This window comes from Centruroides vittatus, unplaced genomic scaffold (assembly GCF_030686945.1).
Source record: "Centruroides vittatus isolate TY-2023 unplaced genomic scaffold, ASM3068694v2 contig_1089, whole genome shotgun sequence".
In the NCBI taxonomy this organism is placed as follows: Eukaryota; Metazoa; Arthropoda; class Arachnida; order Scorpiones; family Buthidae; genus Centruroides; species Centruroides vittatus.
The window spans coordinates 686,285-708,537 of NW_027120700.1; the positions used below are offsets into that span (position 1 = coordinate 686,285).

At 28.2% G+C, this 22,253-nt stretch overlaps 1 protein-coding gene across 1 annotated transcript in view; it reads right to left on the reverse strand.

Annotated features, from left to right (window-relative positions):
• Positions 1 to 22,253, reverse strand: part of Itpr (Inositol 1,4,5,-trisphosphate receptor) — a 155,076-nt gene that overhangs the window by 117,804 nt on the left and 15,019 nt on the right. The window contains exons 2-8 of the mRNA XM_067270621.1: positions 20,584 to 20,712; positions 15,665 to 15,735; positions 10,208 to 10,323; positions 6,708 to 6,794; positions 3,516 to 3,674; positions 3,329 to 3,427; positions 1,760 to 1,843 (exon numbers count right to left, since the gene is read on the reverse strand). Coding sequence (XP_067126722.1) covers positions 1,760 to 1,843; positions 3,329 to 3,427; positions 3,516 to 3,674; positions 6,708 to 6,794; positions 10,208 to 10,323; positions 15,665 to 15,735; positions 20,584 to 20,681 — 714 coding nt within the window. The 5' untranslated portion in view covers positions 20,682 to 20,712. The remainder of the gene's footprint in view (positions 1 to 1,759; positions 1,844 to 3,328; positions 3,428 to 3,515; positions 3,675 to 6,707; positions 6,795 to 10,207; positions 10,324 to 15,664; positions 15,736 to 20,583; positions 20,713 to 22,253) is intronic.

Consider the following 22,253-nt stretch of genomic DNA (forward strand, 5'->3'; position numbering starts at 1 on the left):
TTGAAATGAACAATTGTATAATAAAAAGTGTGTATAGATATTATTTTTTAAACACATTTCTTGAAAGACAGATCTTTCTATTGGTGATTACAATTTTATTTTATTTATTTTCTGCATACATATTACCTTAACTAATTCTTGTTTTTTTACCTTCAAATAAATAAATGTCTATAACTTATGTGTTGCCCCTCTGTAATATTTACTTCTCATTTTGTATTACCTCTTTTTATATTAGTGAATAACCTAATCAATACTTTCATTTATTTTATTTCATTTCATTTCAAATTACAATTGATAGATAAATTGGTGTTCTGTAGCACTTCAATCTTGGAGAACATGAGTAGGATGACTGGGTTATGTTGGAACAAAGTCCAAATTTTGACAATAAAAATAATAAAAAAGTTCATCTCAATTCATGACATTTCAACTTATGAGAGAAGTTTTCAGAAAAAAGATACTCAAGTTCAAAATAAATAGATTGTTACTTAATTTAACCAAAAGACTTGGATAAAGCTATCATTAGCCAGTTAATCCTAGCTTTATCCAAACCATGGACTTTAGCCATAACAGATACACCTTCAAAGAGTATCAAACTGTTAAAAAGTCTAAGAAATAAAATCAAATCAAAACAAAATACACACTAATTAGAATCAAGAAACTGTAGTCTTGTTCTATTATATTTAACTCAAATAATGGTAAATGGCACAATCTTCTATATAGATAAAAATGTGATATTTGTTTGTCTGAAATAAAAATGTACATGCTTGTTTGTTCCTAATAGCTAATCTCCGAAAGTTCTTCACCAATTGCTTTGAAATTTTGACACAGTGTTGCATTCGAATAAGCGCATGTTTTTATATAATATAAATGTCGAAATTCCCCCCTGCAGGGGAGAGGGACAAAATTAAGGCTTACTGTGAAGAACTGGGCTTCTATTATACTATTTTAGATGCGGTTTTTTGCGTTTTTGATTGCGTTTTAATAGGGTACATCAAGAGAATGTACTAAGAAGGAATTTTTCGAAATTCCCCCCTGCGGGGGAAGTGTTATACATTTATAATAGATATATTTTGAGTCACAGCAACTCATGGCAGGTACTGCTAATATGTAAAATAAAAAGAAAACTCAGATAAAAGTTTGTAAAGAACAAAACAGACTTTGATAAGATACTGTGAACAAATTCTCCAGCAAATAGCAAGATTTTTAACAATTTTATCAATATGGTATTTATAAATACTACATTACTTAAATCACTTACCAAATGTACACATATGCATACATATAATAAAATATCAGTAAGTTTTCACTTATCATTTATTTATTATTATTATTATTATTGTTTTTAATCCAAATTTCTTTGTGACGTTCTAACTATAAAAAAGTAGAAAAAATGAAAAAATTTAATATGTACAGAATAAATGCATTTAATTATATGAGGTAAAATTTCTTCTATCATTTCTTTAATATTTCATCACAGTATTGGGCATATTCATTCATATATTGTTATTTAAATTCAATATATCTTTTTTTAAACTAATATCAAAAAACTTTCTATTGTTGAACTGTATTATTAAAGATTTGCAAAAGAAAAGTAACCAATCGCAAAAAGAATTTCAAACTAAAGAAAATAAGTCAAAGATTGACAAAGAGAAACTCTATCATCATGCAACAGAATAAATTCTCTCATTATATTATGTATAGGCAAAAGATATTAATCATTTACAAAATTAATTATTATTCTCTTTCAAATTAAACTTACCCCTTTTAAAACATCATCCATATTTTCTTTATATTCCATAAATAGTGAAATTTTCCAACTTGTATTAGAATTCACAGCATTCACCTATTAAAATTAAAAATTATAAGAAAAATTTCTAATAAATTACAGATTTAAATATGAAATTTATTTATTATTTTTATTGATTAAAAGTTTATTTATTGACTATATTTAATGTTTTAATATAATAGAAGATGACTTTTTATTGGAAATATTTTGTATACAGGCAAATCTTGATAATAAGGTAGATTAAATTCCAGATCATCGGCTTAAAGCAAAACACAGCTTTTTTTTAACTTGCTATGCATATAAAGACATTTTTGTTATTTGTGACAAAAATTTATATCCCTAGAAATTTCACATTCACTATTTATTTGGAATATGTAGTCTGCAAATGTAGTCTGCAAATGTAGGCATCAAATTAAACTGGCTTTTATAATATTTATTGTAATATTTGGCAATTTGGTTCTAGGATGATAAATCTAAGGAATACATGTTTACATTATCTTTTATTAAGTGTATAATAGTGCTAGGCATAAAAAAAAGCAAAAGTAAAAATAAAAAATGAAAAAATTCCCAAGAACTTCCAAGAGTAAGTCAAGTATAAAAAAAATAATAAATGTAAATATAATAGAAAAGCACCAAATTAAAGTGCTGTAAAGCAAAGTGCCTTAAAGCAAGACACAGCTGTACAAGACTTCAAAACAAATTCTTTAAAAATGTGAATTACATGTTAAATGATTTTAATTTATATAAAAATTTCTATGAATATCTCTATGGATTCAAAGCTAATGTTTTGCTTCTGTTAATATGAATTAGGTAAGTCTATTCTATTAAACTGTAGTGCACAAATTCAAACTCTCCTAGCAATCAGTACTTTTGGTTGTTGCTTTAAGTTATATTTATATGATTGAGCTTAAGATGGGAGGAAATTTTTCAAAATCTGCTCCCAAAAACATATCAAAAATTAAATTTATTTAGACTCCTTGAATAAGATTTGATGCTATGTTTTAATTAAAAAACATGGAGTCATCATTTACAAGTTTACATGAGTATTTTTAATCTTTGGTTTTATGCAATGCAATGATTTCAGAAACATCAAATATGACAAAAAATAAATTGTTGTATATAAAAAAATTAATATTAAATAAACACCAAATTATTATAAGATGTTATGCCTGAAACTTACAGTTACAGTTGTTATGTATCATTGTTGATATTACTGCTAAAACGAAAACAAATATCTTATGTAATTTGACTTAAATAAAGAAGTAACTTGCTGTATTGCATAATATAGTAAAATATAAATGAAAATTCTGTTGTGTTTGGTTCATAAATAGAAGAAATTAGAAAACTGAAGAAATTCCATTATTTGTCACAATTAACAAAAATGACTAATTAGATTTGGATTCCATCTAGAAGTTACAATGATTAACAAACAGTGATATTAAAACTCTTTTGGGATAATCTATGAATCCTCTGAAGTAACATATATTACTATAAAATATATAATTTCATATAATTTCCAATATAAAAAATAACAAAATATACCTCTTTACAACCAGGATTATCAGGAAGTTCATAGCTACTAGCATGCAGAGGTTGACTAGCATTCACAGGAGTTAATACAACTTTATCACCAACTACTACCTAAAAAATTTCAAAACCAAAATAATTAAATTAACAAAACAAAAGATATACATAAGAATAAAAATAATGAGCTGTTTAAATTACATACATTATCTCCTGTAGATCTTAATTTATAAAAAGGCACTATGTAAAACCATGAACCTTCATTTCCTGCAGAATCTAAACATACTCTCATTGCATTCTTTTCCAGCAAGGCAGGTAATCGTTTATTTACAGTTAAATATTTATTGCTTTTCAGATGAAGAAGCTATTAAAAATATTTTAAAAGTTTTAAAATTAATTTACATATAGTATGTTTAGATCTTTTATAAAATTTTATATAAAAACTTATATTAACATAGAATAATAGAAAATTTTTTAAATTATAAATTCAAACTATTTTAATTGTGTATGCAGAATTTAATTAAAGAAGAAATCATTGTGAAAGTCTCAACAACTACCAAAAATATCTAAAAAAAGAATACACAAACAAAATTTTTTTCAGTTTATACTGTAATTATTGATAATTGCCCATTACTCTCATTTCTTGATCTATAATCATGCAATATCAAATGTTTGTATTCACATCTTTTCAAACACTAAGTGTAAATTTTATTTGCAAAGTTTTTTGAATAGAACAAATATTTTTATTATTTATGAAATATATTTACTCATACACTCAAACCTGTTTTTGTGCAGTTTGTTTTGTGCATTTTTTTTGTGCGGTATACCAATTTGATTGAAATTCATATACCGCACAAAAAAATTGCACAAAAAAAGGCCGCACAAAAACAGGTCTGAGTGTATAAACTGATATTATAAATCAAATAAACATAAAATTCAATCTTAGAATTTTTTATAACTTTTTTTGTTACATATTACCATATTTTGCACATATCAGATGTAACTTTTATTAAAAAAAGACTCAAAAACATCATCCTGCATCTTGTATGTGAAGTTGAGATTTTTCATAGGCTAATGAATTCTCCAAATGGCCTTCAGTGGACTACAGGTAACCTCTACCTAACACAACTCTTGAATAAAAATATTATTGCTTAATTAAACATATTATAATTGTTTGTTTTTGTTATAGCTAAACTGATTTTGCTTGTATTTATGAAGAATATTTTAATGCTAAATGACTTATTCTAAATTCCTGTTTTTCCCTAATAAATACATAAATATGTGCATTCTAATTTTACTTTTTTTTAAAGCAAACTACAGTTAAAAAAAACCAAACTACTGTCAAGTGCAAAAGATACAGAATGGCTTAAATATATTAAATATTTTTCCCCTAAATATTTTGTGTTAAAATGGAGGTGTGTCTTATGTGCCCATATGTCTTATATGCTGTAAAATACAGTATATGACTTATAATTGAATTTTGAATATGTATTATAAAAGTTAAAAATTTCTATCAAATTTCTTTCCCTTTATAGATTAAAATTAAGATTTTATCAAAATCTGATAAAATTTTTTTTCTCTCTTTCAAGAAATTTCAATCATATTTCCAAAAAATAAGAATTCTGATTAAATACCTGTAATCTTAAAATATATATCTATATATATTATAATTTAAATTCCTAAAATTATCAAGACTGAATTTTTATTTGAAATCATTACTCATTATATCTGAATACTTTTAAATTAAAGCCAAATGTTTAAAACTGACAACATATTCAAAATACTATAATTTTATGTAAATAATCCAAGGTTTCATATAACCCATGCCAGTATATACTCTGCAATAAATTCTTAGAATGAAAATAAAATTCTCATAACCTACTCAACTGCACCCCCTAACCTCCGAACACTCACTGATATTCAATTTAGAAGATATTGTCCCAAACATTCTTTTTTTACCCCATTGCTATCATTTTTTATTTATGTTAAGTTATTCATTGTAAATGACATTATAAATAAGTAAAAATGGAAAAGTTGAGATAGACCTTCCTGAGCTGCTGCAATATGTCAAAAATATAAAATAGCTGCTGAATGATGAATGTTTTAAAATGTAAATAAGTGATATATAAAGAAATTTCTATTAATATCATTGTTATTAATTTTATTAAGAATGTTACAATGTACACAGATGCTACAATATCCAAAGACACATGTTAAAGAGTTGGCTTTCAAGGTACTTATAAGTTTATAATTGCAAACTAAAATCACAGATAACTTCCATTATCACATCACCTGCTCCTGCTTCCAAGCTTACTTTTAAATACAGTAAACACAAACATTCTACAGAAAATTATGGCAATTAAAACCAATTAATCCATTCACTTAACACATCCTAATAAATTAAAAGACATAAAAGTAATTATATATTACATAAAACTAAATAAGCAAATAAAAGTATTTAGCTATTAAATATAATAATATTATTTAGCATTTTGCATAATTAGAAAAATTTTATATTTAAGGACTGTGAAATAATTACAAAAACACTGATTAAATTATTAAACTGTTCTTAAAATTTTGCTTAACTGGAAGATATGTTTATAAATTTAACAAATTAATTCAAAATTCATATTAAAGATCTTATTTTCATTTTAAACACAGTCCAGTACATTCTTTTAAAAAATAAAGTAAATATTTAATATATTAATTATTTATCTTTCAATTCTTAATTAAATAAAATGATTTCATTTAATTTTTTAAGTTCTGTGTAATTATTATTACTCAAGTCAAATTTTAATTTTTATAACCATGTCTAACATATTTTTATTCATTTAGAGCCAGAAATGATTAGAATACTATGATTCATTTAATTTCTTTCTTGCAAAACTGATTATTTCACTTAATTGTAATTCTGTTTTTATGCTAACATGAATTGATATTTGTATTAAATTTATATCATCATACAACATATTTAACAGTATTTCAATATTGAAAATAATATATAAATAAATTAATTAACATGTAAATATAAAATATAAACATAAGTAAAAATGTGCAAATAGTATTTTTCTCATATAAAATATATTGTTAATAAACTACCTTGAACAAATAACAAATGAATAACATCTAGCAAACCAAGACTGATATTGAATATCACAAGGATAAAATAAATATAACACAATTTTATATTAGTATAAAATTTCACATTTAACTGAATTCTGGCTTAAAAACCAGATTTCAATTCAACAAATATTGTAAAATAATGTAAAGTCTAAGTTTTTATGATAATTGTAAAACTTTCTTCCTATAAAAAAATAAATTGGCTTATATAAGTTATTTGAATTACAAATATATATTTCTAATATATAAAAGTAGAAAATAAAATATATGAAAATACCTGAATTACTCCGCCATACTGAATTACAGTGCCAATCAACTTCTTATTTTCAGATTCATTCTGCTTTTTTTCTAATTCTGCTGCATGCTAAACAAAATAAAACATCAAATATTTTAAAATTTTTCGAGATTAATAAGAGACTTTTGAAAATTTATAAAATTTTTCAATTAGAATCCACTTGAATATTAATTCAAGTGAACAATATACTGTAATAGATAAACAAATTACTGATCATGAAATACATAAAGTAAAAATAAAACTTGAAAAACAATCATTTTGTGAGCTATCAAATGGAACTATTTAGATATAATAGATCTTGTATTAATTGCTATTTTATGTAATAAACAAAATCCATCAATCTAGTTCTAAACTGTTATTTGTCTTATTTAGAATTTTCCTTATTTTGTCTTATTTTCTCTATATAGAGCTTTCACATCTTTAATTACAAAATATCATTTGTATCATTTCTTGGGTTCTTCACAAAAAGTTAGATGATATCTATGAAATTCCACTCCTTAAGAACAGGATTATCAAAGAATGTGTCAGTATGACAATTACAATTATTTAAATGTTGAGAATTAAATCAACAAGACAACTTCCATTTTGTGACATTACTTATGAAGTGCTTTATTGAGCTGCAACTTGAAAAAATTGTAGACCTATAAATTCCCACTGTTGTCCATGTCCAACTTTCCTTAATCTGAAGATCACCATCATGAACACCAAGACCAAATATGGAAAGATTAAGACGGGAGGCCCCAATTAACTATATATGAACTTTCAGTCCAAACCCAAAAGTTATGTTATTTCAATTAAAAAATTTTCTCCTGAAAGGAATTAGATAGATGACATGCATGATTACTGCTAACAGAAAAAGACAAGATGCTACTAATTTGAGATGAGAGCATATATTTTAAATTAAAAAATTAAAAATATGATTAAAAATTGCAGTCTGAAATTGAGATGATGTCACAATAAATAATAGCTCATTATTAGTTAAAGTACAACTGAAAATTGAGCAGAAATAAAAAATTAAAATATTTTTAACTTTGTTTTTGGTCAAATTTCTGTCAAACTGAAAACATAAAAATAAATTATATCATTTTCAGTTGTATTTTTAGGTAGTATAGTATTAGGCCTTAATACATTCCTCAAAAGTGAAATCACACCACCACAAAGGAATGTGCATAGCCACATGCACATTGTAAAACTGGTAGAGGTCAAATGATTAAAATGATTATGCGTATGATTAAAAGAACAAACAAAGATATGCAACAGACACCCATTTATTCAGAAACAAATATAGCCCCCACAGGCCACTATACAGGCCACTATATGGCAAGGAGTACTATCAATGCAGTGATTAATGGCTGAGGCATCCCTTGCCAAGCTGCATCTACTAAGGCACACAAGCTGTCTATGGTATATGGCAGTGGTCCCTGGTGCACCTCATGTCAGACAAAGTCTCACAGGTGTTTAATGGGAGAGAGATCCAGTAAGGCTACTGGCCAGGAAAAGATGTGAATTCTGTTAAGGCTAGTGAACTCTTGACATGCAAGATAATGCCAACATGTGATCAAGCATCATCTTGCTGGAACACCATGTCAGATGCAGCCTGCACTACTGGCCAAACCACAGGCCTCACAATTCATGTGATGTATTGGTCTGCTGTCAGAGCAATGGAAATGTGCACCAGGTCTGTTCACTGATCAAACCATGATGCCCAATGTGATGTTTGGTGAAAAGGTCTGGCACATAGTGTTTCCCAAGATATGTGGCTGGTACTGTACATAGAGTCCCACCATACCCATCCATGGCCATCATTCCTCCACAGCCATATCATTCATAAACAATACTCAATGCCATTCAGTGGTCCAGTTACAATGATGACATCACACCAAGTGTGCAGTGCTGTGTCAAGCAGTTAATGGCACCCATTACTGGTTGCCAAGCTTGCAGCTCATATTCACGCAACCTGTTGAAATGGTTTGGGTGGACATAGATGCACCCATTGATGGTGACAAGTGGCTTTCAATGTCACATGCCATGGCAAATGGATCCCAATGACCATTTGTTAATCTGCCAGTCTGTGCAATGCACTCCCTCTTTGGCATATTTGCAGATATTCTTGTATCCATTATGTCATACATTGCTGGATAGTACTCATGTCATACCCAACATGTGTGACAACTGCACACATCGACAAACCAAGGTTATGCAGCTCCAGAATTTGGTCTCATCCCCCAGATGTTAACTGGTGGTATTCAGCTTGCTGTTGTCTCAGACATTTTCTATGCTTCTGAAAAGATTCAGCTGCCACAAACCATAGCTGATAGCATTTACGACCCAAGACAGCTGCTGATCTTTATAGCCGAAAACTGGGTACCAATACATACACAAACTTAATCATTTGCACATCTCTGTCACCTCTACTGTTCCTGCAATTTGCATGTGTCTACATGCATTCCTTTTTGGTGTTGAGATTTCACTTTTGAGGAGTGTATATATAAACAACTCCGCAAACCCAAGTTTTGATTATTATAACGAAATAATATGGCATATCGTCTGATTTTATACTTAACATCTCACTATAACTGGATATATTAATAATAAATTATATACTGAAATTCCAGCAAATATTTGTTAGTTTGTACAGAGAACATCATTATTGGTGATCTAAGCCAACATTATTCATCCGACGGAAAATTAAACAAAATTATCAGATTATGTTCATTTTCCAAATTTCAAACAATTTCACAGATTAAATGTTTTCTTTTTTCTATTTTTTTCATAATTTGGATCATCACATGCATTTGAAATGTTAACATATCAGATTTTAGGTTTTTTATTACATTTGTTTAATCTGATAGCTATTGTTCTGTCGGTAATTCCTATATACTCTAATGAATGCACACTGTCTCATCTATTAGAGGAATCTGGGCTTTGAAGTACTTATATTATCTTTATTGTTCTATAACAATTTATATATGGCTGGGCACCAACAATAAATAAGATGTCATTGGAGTATCTTACAATTTTGCCATAAATACTTCCAAGAGACTTAATACAATAAACTTTCAGATGGTGGGATTCTTCCTAGATATATTACTGTTGTCTATCTTGTGCCTGAAGATGTTCTTTCAAATATGTACTTGTTAATCATTGTATCATCCTTGAGTATCCACATTCCACTGCTAACTCTTCTACACTCAAGCTCTTCTAACATATCTAAAATGTCTTTCAATGGGTAAACAACCTCTTGATCAATAGTAGTATATATAAGTCAAAGTAAAAAAGACAATTCACATGTTACAGTAAAATTAAAGAATAATTAATATTTAATTTTTTCTTAGATAAAATTAATAAGAAACCATTAGATTTACAAATTAATAATATAATTTTAATATATCAATATAAGAAATTTTTTAAATATATTAATTAATATCATAATTTCCTTTTATTTCAATTCATCTATTATTTCACAAATTAGTTATACCTACCAACAACTTTTTCACTAATGCTGTGTCACTATCAGCAGCAGTATTTTGCTTTGCAGCATTCCAGAATTGTTTTTGAGCTGAATATCTATTCATTGGACACATTTTAAATAGACAGTCTGAAACATATAAAATAAACGTTTAATATTAATATTTTTTGCATTTTTAAACACACATTTTAATAGAAGACATTTATTATATATAATATATTGACATTTATCCTAGAATAGAGATAGTGTCAACAGAGCATTTGAAGTCAGTATTTTGAAATCATTTTAATGATTTATATGTTTTATGAATTGTTATAAATTTTAGAAATATTTCAAATGACATGTTTAACTTTATGTCATTTAACATCTATTGATTAATACCATTTGAAGTAATTTAAGATCAACATAAAATCATTTATAATAAGTTAAGCATAATTAATTTCATACAGTTGAGTCCACTTAACAGAGTACCAGATAAGGGAGCATTTGGCTTAAGAGTGCCCTCCTTGATTTTCTCCCCTATGTTTTACATTGTGAGATTCTCCTGGTAACAGAGCACCAGTTAGCAGAGCAGTCTTTTTAAACAAGCACTGTGCCAATAGCATTTTAGAGCAGCAGTCCACATAAGAGAACAATATTTTGAGAAAGATTTATAAGAGTCTATCTTTAATCTTATGGTATATTACCACACAAGGAGCATGGTGACAAGGCTCTCTATACTATAGTATTTGTAGAGATTTGGTGAAACTTTCCATTGGTCAGTTTTCTAATAAACAGATAATGAAAAAATTTCTCACAGAATCAAAATGAGCACACTTTGGTTTTTATTGGACAAATATATGATAAGTAATTACATGTTAAAAAGGTATCATAAAATATATATGATCAAATCAGTGCAGATCATACATACATCCACATCTCAAGAGGACAAAGCAAGGAAAAATTAGTAACCAGATTATGAAGATAACATGACCCTACTGGTCATGTTCTTCTTAATCCTATGCCCTTCAGAGGTGATATTACGAATTGATGGCTTTAATTGTATCTTTCCACTGCTCATAGTGTTGTGCCATTTGGATGGCTTCATACATTGTATGTCCTGTAATACATTGTATTTTTTTTTTTTTAACTTATTTAAAAAATTTAATAAAATTAATTATTTAAACATTTTTCTCTTCATAAAAAAAATCCTAAAATTTGATTTCAAATTTGTATCAGGAAACGCATCAGGAAATGTAGTATTTCAAGTTGTTTTGCTTGCCTCTTGCAACTATTTTAGCTGAGTTAGTTATGAGAGCCATAGACATCAAAGTGTTTCAATCCCTGCTTGTATACGTTACCCCCTTCTAATCTGCAGTACATGGATGAAGTGCTGCTGTGATGTAGTGTGGGAAGGTTCCCAGAGTTACTACAATTTATACCATTCTTGTTGGCTGTTTTCCCAACCATCTCAGTTACTAAAGAGGAAGAAAAAGATAAAAAGATCTCTTTCTTGGATTTACTTATATACAGATCTCTTATTGGACCTTCCTTTTTCATTTTTCATAAATCCATTGAACCACATTACATTATCCCTTCCACTGCCTTCTAGCCCTTCAGGTACAAAAATTCGGCCATTATAGCACTTATGTGCAGGGCTTTTTATATCTGTTCTCCAACTGCTTGTAAATAAAGAGCTTGCCCAGATTTAATTAGCATTGTCCAGTGCTGGATATTCTCTTGCCAAGTTTAAGTATTTAGTCAACCCAGTAAAAAATGCATTATTTTCATGATCCACTTTATTTCGTAAGGAGGAACTGATCTTCGTGTCACCAGCCAACCCATACCTAGGTCTCCCTTCTTTACATATATGCCGAGCCTTTAGAAAATTTGCATATATACTGCCAATGACTTCCTAGCCCACATTGTTAAGGAAACTTTGCAATGATAGTGAAAGGATTAGTTACACTTTTTGAAAAGTCTGGAGTTTACACTATACCTTTACAAAATCCACTAACTGGCACAAATTTATTATATATGGGTGCCACTGCTGGAATGCTCCATGTCTGTCTACAAAGCATCATAAAGATATTATACACAGGAGATGCCCAACAGAGCTAAAAAAGTGATGGAATATAACTTCAATCCCTTTTGATTACCAATTTCGCTGTAAAATGATTTCAGGATAGGAGAATCTTGTTCATATGGGATATCTGTTTATTACATCAATGTTCCCATGCAACTCTCTCACACTTGATATTCCAGAGCTATGGGTTACTCTGATCAACTTACTAAAATTTTAGGTCATGCAATTATGTGACAATGGGGCTCCAATGTTTATGTTTTGTTTAACTTTTCTTTATATTCATATCAATAATTTGTGTATATTAAATCTATTAATTTTGTTAGCCATTGTCATTGTATATCATGTTTATTTTGTAATGGTGTATAATTTTATATTTTTATTTCTAAAAATTTTTATGATCCATGCTCCTGAGCAAACAGCAATTTTGAAAATGTGTTTTATCTCTAAATTTATAATGTTCCATCCACCATTTTACCTAAAGAAGATTATATATGGTCAAAAGTACTAGTTAATTAAATGTATTTACCAGTAATGTCAATAGACAGTTTCTAGATTTTCTTTCAAATATATCTTTAAAATATAAAATAACATTAATTGTTTACAATATCTATGCCTATAAGTACAAGTAAAAACATTTTTAAATTATAAAATATAAATGACAAAATAATTAATTAAAATTAGAAAGATTAAATTTTAGCAAATGTATTATATATTAAACACCTGACAATAATGAAATTGACATCCTTATAACAGAATGTTGGTTGTATCATCAAGATAATAAGATTTAAGTAAACACATAAAAAATGTGAATAATTCATCATTAATCAATTTAATGTGTTCCAAATCTGCTAAAATTTGCTTTTTAATACCAGATCTATCTACTTAATGAAGATTTGTCTGCAGAAATTTTAATCCTGTCTTTAGTGCTTCAGTGTTTAGCATTTTATCCAATCAAATATCCAATGATTTCTCATCCCTCTATATTTCAGTCTTTTAATGGTTGAACAAGTTATTTGAAAGAAAAAGAATGTATGTGTTATGTATAATTATTTTCAGAATATGTAATGCAATTTTTTTCAGCCAGCTAATGGTTTTTATTTGTACTGGATAATAATAAAGTATTTGATATAATCAATCTATACCATACATTCTATTATTATAATTTGCAAAATTACATTCAATTTATCTAAATTGATTGAGTTATCATATAGTTGACCTATTCAAAAAGAATTATCTGTTTCAAACACAGTTCTATTTTCATGAATAATAATAAAACAAAAATGGTCACTGGTGTGACAAAAACACAAAACCAATGTTTATATAGTTTCACACAAGTTTCACCAAAATTATTGTATACAAAGAGCATACATTAATTTTAAAGTACACATAATGCTACTGTTTCAGTTCTATCTCAAACAATTGTTCCAATTGATCAGAACATTCACTATCCACATCCAAATTATGATTCAACACTATTTAGTGTTTACATCCTTTCCAATGCATCTTGTTGAATCTTCTCCTTCCCTGGTAATAAACCATCTTTTTTCTTTCCAAAACCAATGCACCTCTAAGTTGTTTAATTCTAACATTCCAAATAAAACACACATTATATCAAATGTCTTTCTAGATTCTCTCTTATATTCGTAATTTTTTTTATTTGCTTTCAAAATTCAAAATTTTTTATCTTAAATTTACTTAGATGAATTCTACAAGATTGTTCCTTGATCCTAATAAATACCAATTATAAGAATAGTCACATAGGTTTTTGGTTGAAAAGTAATGTTATAAATTATGTATAGCATGCTAACAGAGAATAGAGTTAAAAAGCATTTCACCTAATAGCACTGTAGAAGACAATATGTTAACAAAATAATTCTGTAAAATGCCACATTTGCTGACACTTCTTCAGAAATATTTCACTCTATTACAAATGAATTAGGAATAAACAAATACAATCTTTACAAAACTACTGATATAAAGTAATAAAATATGTAATTACTGACCATCAGCATAAATTATATTTACCATATTTCTCGGCGAATAAGACCACCTTCAGATAAGACGTATAAATTTTTGTCGAAGTTTTATAGTTTTAGCATATATCTGTCCTATAAGACAACCTCCGAACTATCAACGGCCTACAAATTTAGTTTAGATCAGCAATCGTTATCTGAATAATAATACTGTACAGTGTATATGGAATTATGTATCTATTTGTAATTTTTTGAATGAACAAATTTTATTTTCTTGCATTTGGCAATTTTTGCAAACATTTGCACTAATTCAAGCATTCGGGTAATGACCTTGACTATTTACAAAAACATCCTATGAGCTATTCTATTTTGTGCACATACCTTACTCTCTTCTAGTAAATAATTACGGTTTGTCTGTCTTTTTATAATGGTTTTAATTTATATAAATATTAATCTAATTTTTCTGTATCTGTCCTATAAGACAACCCCGGGGCCATTTTTTATGGTTCAACTATCATCTTATCCGCCGAGATATAAGGTAATTAAATGAAAAACAAACGCTTTCCTCTATTTTTAACGATCATCATCAGGTTTAGAACTAATAGAACATATGTTTTAAAATACACAACAAAATTTTACTTAGAGCTTTAAAAGTTATTATATGAGGTATAAATAACTTTCTGTTACATTTTTAAAGAAATTTTTTCATACAATCCAAAACTTTTTATTAGAAATTTTATTTAACTTTGTGTTATTTATGTCAATAAATTGGAAGTTCTTTATACTTGACATAAAACAAAAAATTGTTTAAGCTGACAGTTACTCATTAGCTTAAAAGAATGAATCATCTGAAATTTCAAAGAATTTCTATCTTGAGCAAATTTTTGTTCATGTATGCTCTCACAAATATTACTTCTATATAAATCAGAAGAAGAAATATTTCTATGGAAGTAATATTGAAGTAATTATATAGAAGTGAGTACATAAAAATTATTGAAATATTGAGCATTGCATGCTCAGTATTTCAATAATTTTTATGCACTCATAATAGTTAATTACTTTTTAATGTTCTCTTTATAAATAGTCCATCTTTGTTAGAATTGTAAGAGAAAAATGTAAATACGAATTTTAAAAATCAAGGAAACTCATACCTTTGGGTATAAAATGCCTAAAGACAAGAATTATCCTACTTATCTTAAGTACACAGATAAAAAAAAAAAAAAAAAGATACTTCAGTACAAAAATTTCCAATGTTCAGAACTATTCTTTAGAAATTAACTATTAAAATATTTGATTCCATTGTAAATAAATAAATAAATCACAAATACAATTTTTTTTATTTTTAAGAACAAGCTCTCATAAGAATATAATCTCATATATTCATAAAAAGATATGTTACTTTTTAATATACTTATAATTTAAAATTTCTTACCTCTGAATTTTTTTGGAGGAGTAGCAAGATCCCCAGCATTAGGTTGTACAACACATCTATCGTCAACAAGTCTATTGAAAAATAAAGAATAAAAAACATTAATTCTACAATTATTTAACAAAAAGTGTGCTTTGTGTGTTGTAAATGACTGACATCAGATCTTTTCAGATTCAAAACTAATTTAGATTAGTCTATATGTAAATAATTAAACTAAAAAATTCAATAAAAATAAAACATGAATTGGTAGTTACAATTTTTCCTGCAAGTTATGATAAAGATTTCTAATAATAATCTAATCATTAATTTATAGAAATAATGTTAAATACATACATATTTAAAGTTATAATAAATATTTTAAATGTATGATATAAAATGGCTATGATTAAAGATCATTGTGTCAAAACCATTTAATGAAAACTTTTAAATTTAATACATTAAAAAACAATGGTATATAAATATATGAAAAGAAAAATTGATTATAAATATTAAAAGAAACAAGAAATATCCAAAATAAAATCTTTCATCTTTATCAGTTTATACAGTAAATTCTCAATAACTCAATATGGAAAGAAGAGAGAAAACTTTTGAGTTAACCAAATTTCAAGCTACAGAAACTACCATTATTTTAATGAAATTGTAAATTTTACTATGAAAACAATAAAGTTAGATTTACATTACATCTTATTATTTTTTAAATACATGTATTTACAAGATAACAAAACATTCACACTATTTGTGAAAAAGTCTGCTATATAAGTTATCCTCAAATATTCATTGTTTCTTGCCCATTAATGTTTTTGATATGGTCAACTGCTCAAAAGCATCTTATTTATGAATGTAGTTTCTAGAAAGCCTCTTAAAAGCTTGAGAGCTTTTCTGGCTTCCATACATGTAGAGGAAGCAGGATATTTGTTCCTGACAGAATTTATTTCTATCTCCTCTTCAATGCTTGATTCTTGCACTTGATTCTTGATGTCTTCAGATGTAGGGTCATTTTCAATAGTGATAATAACCCTGCAGCACTGTCAATTTATTGATAAAATCATTAAATAATATGTTTTCATCACTCATTGTTGTAATAAAATCAACCCAGTCTTTCATATAGTCAATGAATTCTGATGGAAATTCTGATTTATTCAAAGTGACAACAAATTGTTAACTGAAACCTGTTTTTGTAAAGCAATTTGCAATGAGATTCTTTGTGGAATTTCATTCTAAGCTCTGTTAATCATTCATATTGCATCTAATAGTTTCACTCCAAACTCACATGTTCTATTTTCAATAATATGCAACATCTTTTTTACAATATGCTTTCTGAGTCATAATTTAGTTTTGAATGATTGATTCCCTGACCTAAGGACTAAAATCTAAAAGTTGTATTTGATAGTAGAAATTAAATTGCTATATCTTTCAGAGTGGGAATCATCAAATGTGCACTGAATTGTTAATAAAAAGAATAATTTTTTTGTTTTTGGCAATCATTTGAGTGTTTAAGTTTTCAGACAGTTAGAAAAAAGCTCCGATGTTAGTTATGCTTTATTATTTACTACATACTGCATAGGTTGTCATGGTATTGAAGAACTATTGAGACTTTAAACATTTTCCAATTAATAACAATGGCAGTTTTTTATTACCTGTCATGTTTGCTCTCAAGAGTAACATGTTCTTTGCTTGTTTTTTTTACTTCTCTGACATAAACCCTCTTTGAACACCATTGTTAATATAAATGGCTAACCTTTGCCTTTAAAAAGAAGGCAGAACAGTCATCTCCTCACTAAAATTGACAACTTGATTTCATTTCACAATTTACAATGGACATACAATATATTAAGGGTATGAAAAATATCATAGCTGACACACACACTCAAATAACCATTGTAGAAATGCCTTCTTCCATCAACTATTCCGACATTGCACAGGCACAAGAACACAATGATAAGTTAAAGGAACTACTAGTCAATAACCAGACATTACAGTTTAGCAAACTGAAATTCCCAAATATGGACACAGAACTCTACTGTGACCTATCTGCAGGTATGGTGAAACCATACATACCCAAAGAATATCAAGACAATGCACAATCTTTTGTATCCAGGGAATAAAACTACAGACAAACTTATAACACAGCATTTCATTTGGCCATTAATGAATAAAGACTGTTGCAGATGGGAAAAAGCCTGAATTCCTTGCTAAAGAGCTAAAGTCCATAGCCATGTTTCAAGTTTGCTGGGTTCCTTCCCAATACCAGGAGAGATTCAAACATGTGCACCTGGATCTGGTATGACCAATACCATCATCTTAGGGGTATACATACACTCTCGCCATGGTAGATTGCTTCATGCAATGGCTCGTGCATTCATGACTAGTTGGATTTCCCACTTTAGCATTCTGTGATGAGTCTCTAGCAACCAAGAACAACAGTTTAAAGCCAAATTATTCCAGATGCTAGACTACTGGAGATAGACAAACTGTGCATGATTGCTTTTAATCCTAAAGTAAACAGCATAGTGGAACAGCTACATTGCCCACTCAAAACAGCGATAAGTCATATTAATGAATGCTGGATGGACATTCTGCCAACAATCTTACTCAGATTACATTCGGCATTTAAGGAAGAGATTGGAGTGACTACAGATGAGCTCATATAAGGAATGACCCTCTGCCCAGTAGGGGAATTCCTTGGACAACAAGCATGGGGGACAGATCCAATGGAGTACATGGAGTCTCTTAGAGAAGTCTTGCAACATCTCCAACCAGCACCAACTCCCAACCATGCATCACAGAGTACAGTCCTTATCCACAAGGTGTTACAAGTATGTTCATATATTTTTGTAAGACAAGATGAGGTTCATAAACCACTTCAACCAGCATACAATAGACCATATAAGGTCATTGACAGATCCAACAAATGGTTTAAAGTTACCATTAGAGACTGTGAGGTCATAGTTTCAATCGACTGTTTGAAGCCTGCCTTTCTTCTCAACAAAAACACTACACCAACTGAACTGCTACATAGCCAATGGGATGTTCAAGCACCGGCAACAAAATCACCTATCAAACAAACAGGATCAGGCAGGACAATGCATTTCTCCATACAATTTCATGTCTAATGACACTGGAGGGAAAGTGCTGTGGTGGCAAGTGGCACCACCATCAAGGATGCATCGAGATTGGCAACACAAAAAGTACAAAAAAAAAAAAACTAATTCTCATTATTATGATTCTTGATGTGGATGAGCTACTGAATGGAACCAATTGATACACATACAAATTTCAATTTGAACAAATGCATGAATTTCTTCATTTGCAGTCAGTTGTTTGTGTATGTGGTATTTTGTAGTACCACATAATTATAGTGTTCGTTAGAAATATATAAATACCTGAAGCCATATACCTCACCATGTAAGTTTATTTACAACAATACACAAATATTTATTTACACTATCAAGTAAAGGTTGGTTGGTTAGAAGATCATGTGTAGGCACCAGTACATCCACTTGTCATGTGGATAGTAGCCGATAAGAGGGAAAAGAGTAATGATGGATGGCCTGTACATGTTTTTATATCCTTGCACCAGCATCACCTGGATTTCCAGATGGGGCACTAAAGTTACAATTCTTCAGCTGCTACAGTGTATAGTGGAAAGATTGATGAAATAAATATCATTATTGTTAAACAAAAATTTATGTGGAATCCTTTCCCTAAGGAAACACCACAAAACATTTTTTCCATATTAAATGGACATCTTCATTCTAAATTCAACCTGCATGAGATTGAACACCTTAGTTCGAAATATGCAGGATCCTTGATTGGTGGAGTAGGTGCCTAACATGAGTTCTTTTACCATTTCTGCTGGTTTTAGGTTTTTGTAATGGTAGTTTATCAAAAGCTAGCCAGTATTTACTATTTGTTATTTGTATAAAAAGTAAAATTTTATTTTATAATTTTTAAATAACATAACTAAAATTGATATGTAACTGTATTAAGTTTTATGTTAAATATGAAGAATAACAATTGTATGAATTTATTTGTTGTCTAAAATTATATGCCATTGAACCAAGTCTTGACTTTTCCCAATAAACTTTATGATATGTTATAAAATTATATAAAGATGATAAACATCAAATTATCACTTTCTTAGCTACCTTGCACTGAAATATGTCATGTTCATTTTCCACTGAAGGGTTTTTACCACTATCATCATCATCATCAAAACAAAATTTAATCTTCAATAAAATTGAATTATTTTCAAAGTTAAATGTTATCAAAAGTAAATAAAACAATGTTTTTCATCACTGTAGCAATGTGGAAGTCTTCAAATAAAAATAGTAAATAATTGTTTGGTTGGATAACACTAAATAGTCAACATAGGACAAAAGATCATTCTAATATATTAGATGCTTGAATTAAAAAAAAACCTATTTCGATTTTAATATTTGGAATTTTCTTTCATAAACATTTTGTTTTTTTTTAACAAACAAAAGAAATTTAAATCTTAACCCTAAATTTCAGTTTTTCAACTTTACAAATACACAGGAACTCCATACCCAAGTACTTTATAAATATACAGTTACCAGGTTACAAATATATAGATACTGTACTTTCAAAACTCTCATGATTTGATTCAAAGTTTATCTCAAGCTTTTGAACACACATACACATTCAACAGTGCAGCTAAAAATGATAGCAAAAGAACTCCTAGTTATTAAAGATCACTCTACAAATTAATTCATTTTTTAGAAATAAATAACATAATAAGTTAATGTAATGTAATAATGTAAATATTCTAAGTTTAAAGTAAGAATTACACTGTTTAAATAAATTTAGTTTTATTAGAATTAAGTATCCATAAAATAGTATACATTTCTTTAGAAATATTGAAATATTAATGTAGACATAAATAAAACAAACAAACTTACCCAAGAGTACTCAGAAAACCACAGACTCCTCCTTCAGCATATAAGGAGACAATGTCTCCAATATGAAGAAAACTTGCAGAGCCTATTAAATCTCCCATTCTTGTTATTACAATTTTACTAAAAAGATATCTGGAATAAACAAATATATCATTATAATTAGTTCATTGATTAATTATCTTTGAAAATTAACAAAACCAAAATTTTATAAATTAAAATCAGATTATACAAATGATATTATTTACATTTTGGTTCATAATTATTATTTTGACCATATTTATTACAATTAAAATGTGTTAAAAGTTTGACAAGTTTACAAGTCTAGATGTACAGTACATATTATATGCTTATACAATGACTGAAATAGGATAGTATATGCAACTTCAACATTTCTATAATTATATTATTATTCTTGTAACATTTTAGAACTCTCTCTGACAAATTTACAATAATTTTCACAAAGAATGTTTTAAAAGTTTTGTATAGCACTGTGCTGTTAAAACTGACCATAATGACCACAACACATGCTCATGGCTACAGTCACCATTGTGGTAGATGAAGTGGTAAGTACATGTTTGTGTGTACTCAACAACAACTCAAGTTATTAAAAATTACCCAAGAATAAGCATTTAGGTTTTCATGTATTTTCCAATGGTACCATTTTTGATCCCACAAACCACTGGACATTGGCAAGAAACTTCACATTGAGCCCCATAATCTGAGGTTTCTGACACACACTCATCAACTTTTGGATATATGTGCATCTTGTTTAGCCATAATTAATTCATCCCCTGATCTTTAGTCATTACTAAGTTAATGGACTGGTTCATTTTATTTGTATCACCTATTTATATATATATATATATATTATCAAATTACTTTCAAATCACATTATAAAACCACTAGATGATCCACAGATTACAACAATTATTTGTAATAATAAATAGCATCCACATAATCCAGAGAAAATACGACATCAAAGTAGAAGATATCTTCTTCAGCCACAGTACAGAAAGTGTTTGTTACTGTTAAATTTATTTTAAAAATATTATTTCAATACACATCATCAACAGGTCAAAACTGTAACTAATTATGTAGTATTTCTTCTGTTACATTGTAATTAAAATACGTTCTTTATAAATCTCACTATATACCTATTGTCTGGTGTCGGTAATATGTACACTGCACAAACATTTTCGGGCTCCTCCAGAGTCCTGCTTCAGGTTAATCTTGTTGTTTCGTTGATAGAATACAACCACAGAAAAATAAAAATTCAAACGTCCGTCAAAAAACGAACAAAATCCAATGTCTGTTAAATTCAATCCAAATTAAAAAATAAATAAATAAATAAAACATTTTATTTTAAACATTATTTATTGATGTTCTGATGTCTGCCTGAAGAAGACAGTTATATACTGTCGAAAGTATTCGCAAAATAAATTATTTTTACATAACACCGACAGACAGTGGTATATGTTATCTTTTTTCTATTAATATTAGGTGTGTATAGCTATTTTAAAACTTTATTACATGTCAATTTTTCCTGCAATCATAAAACACATCCTAGTATTTTCAAGTAATTCAATACTTCCAAAACAATACCATTTACAAACAGTGTCTAGAAACAAAGTCATACCTTCAAACACTTATAACTTCTGATAATTACTTCTCGT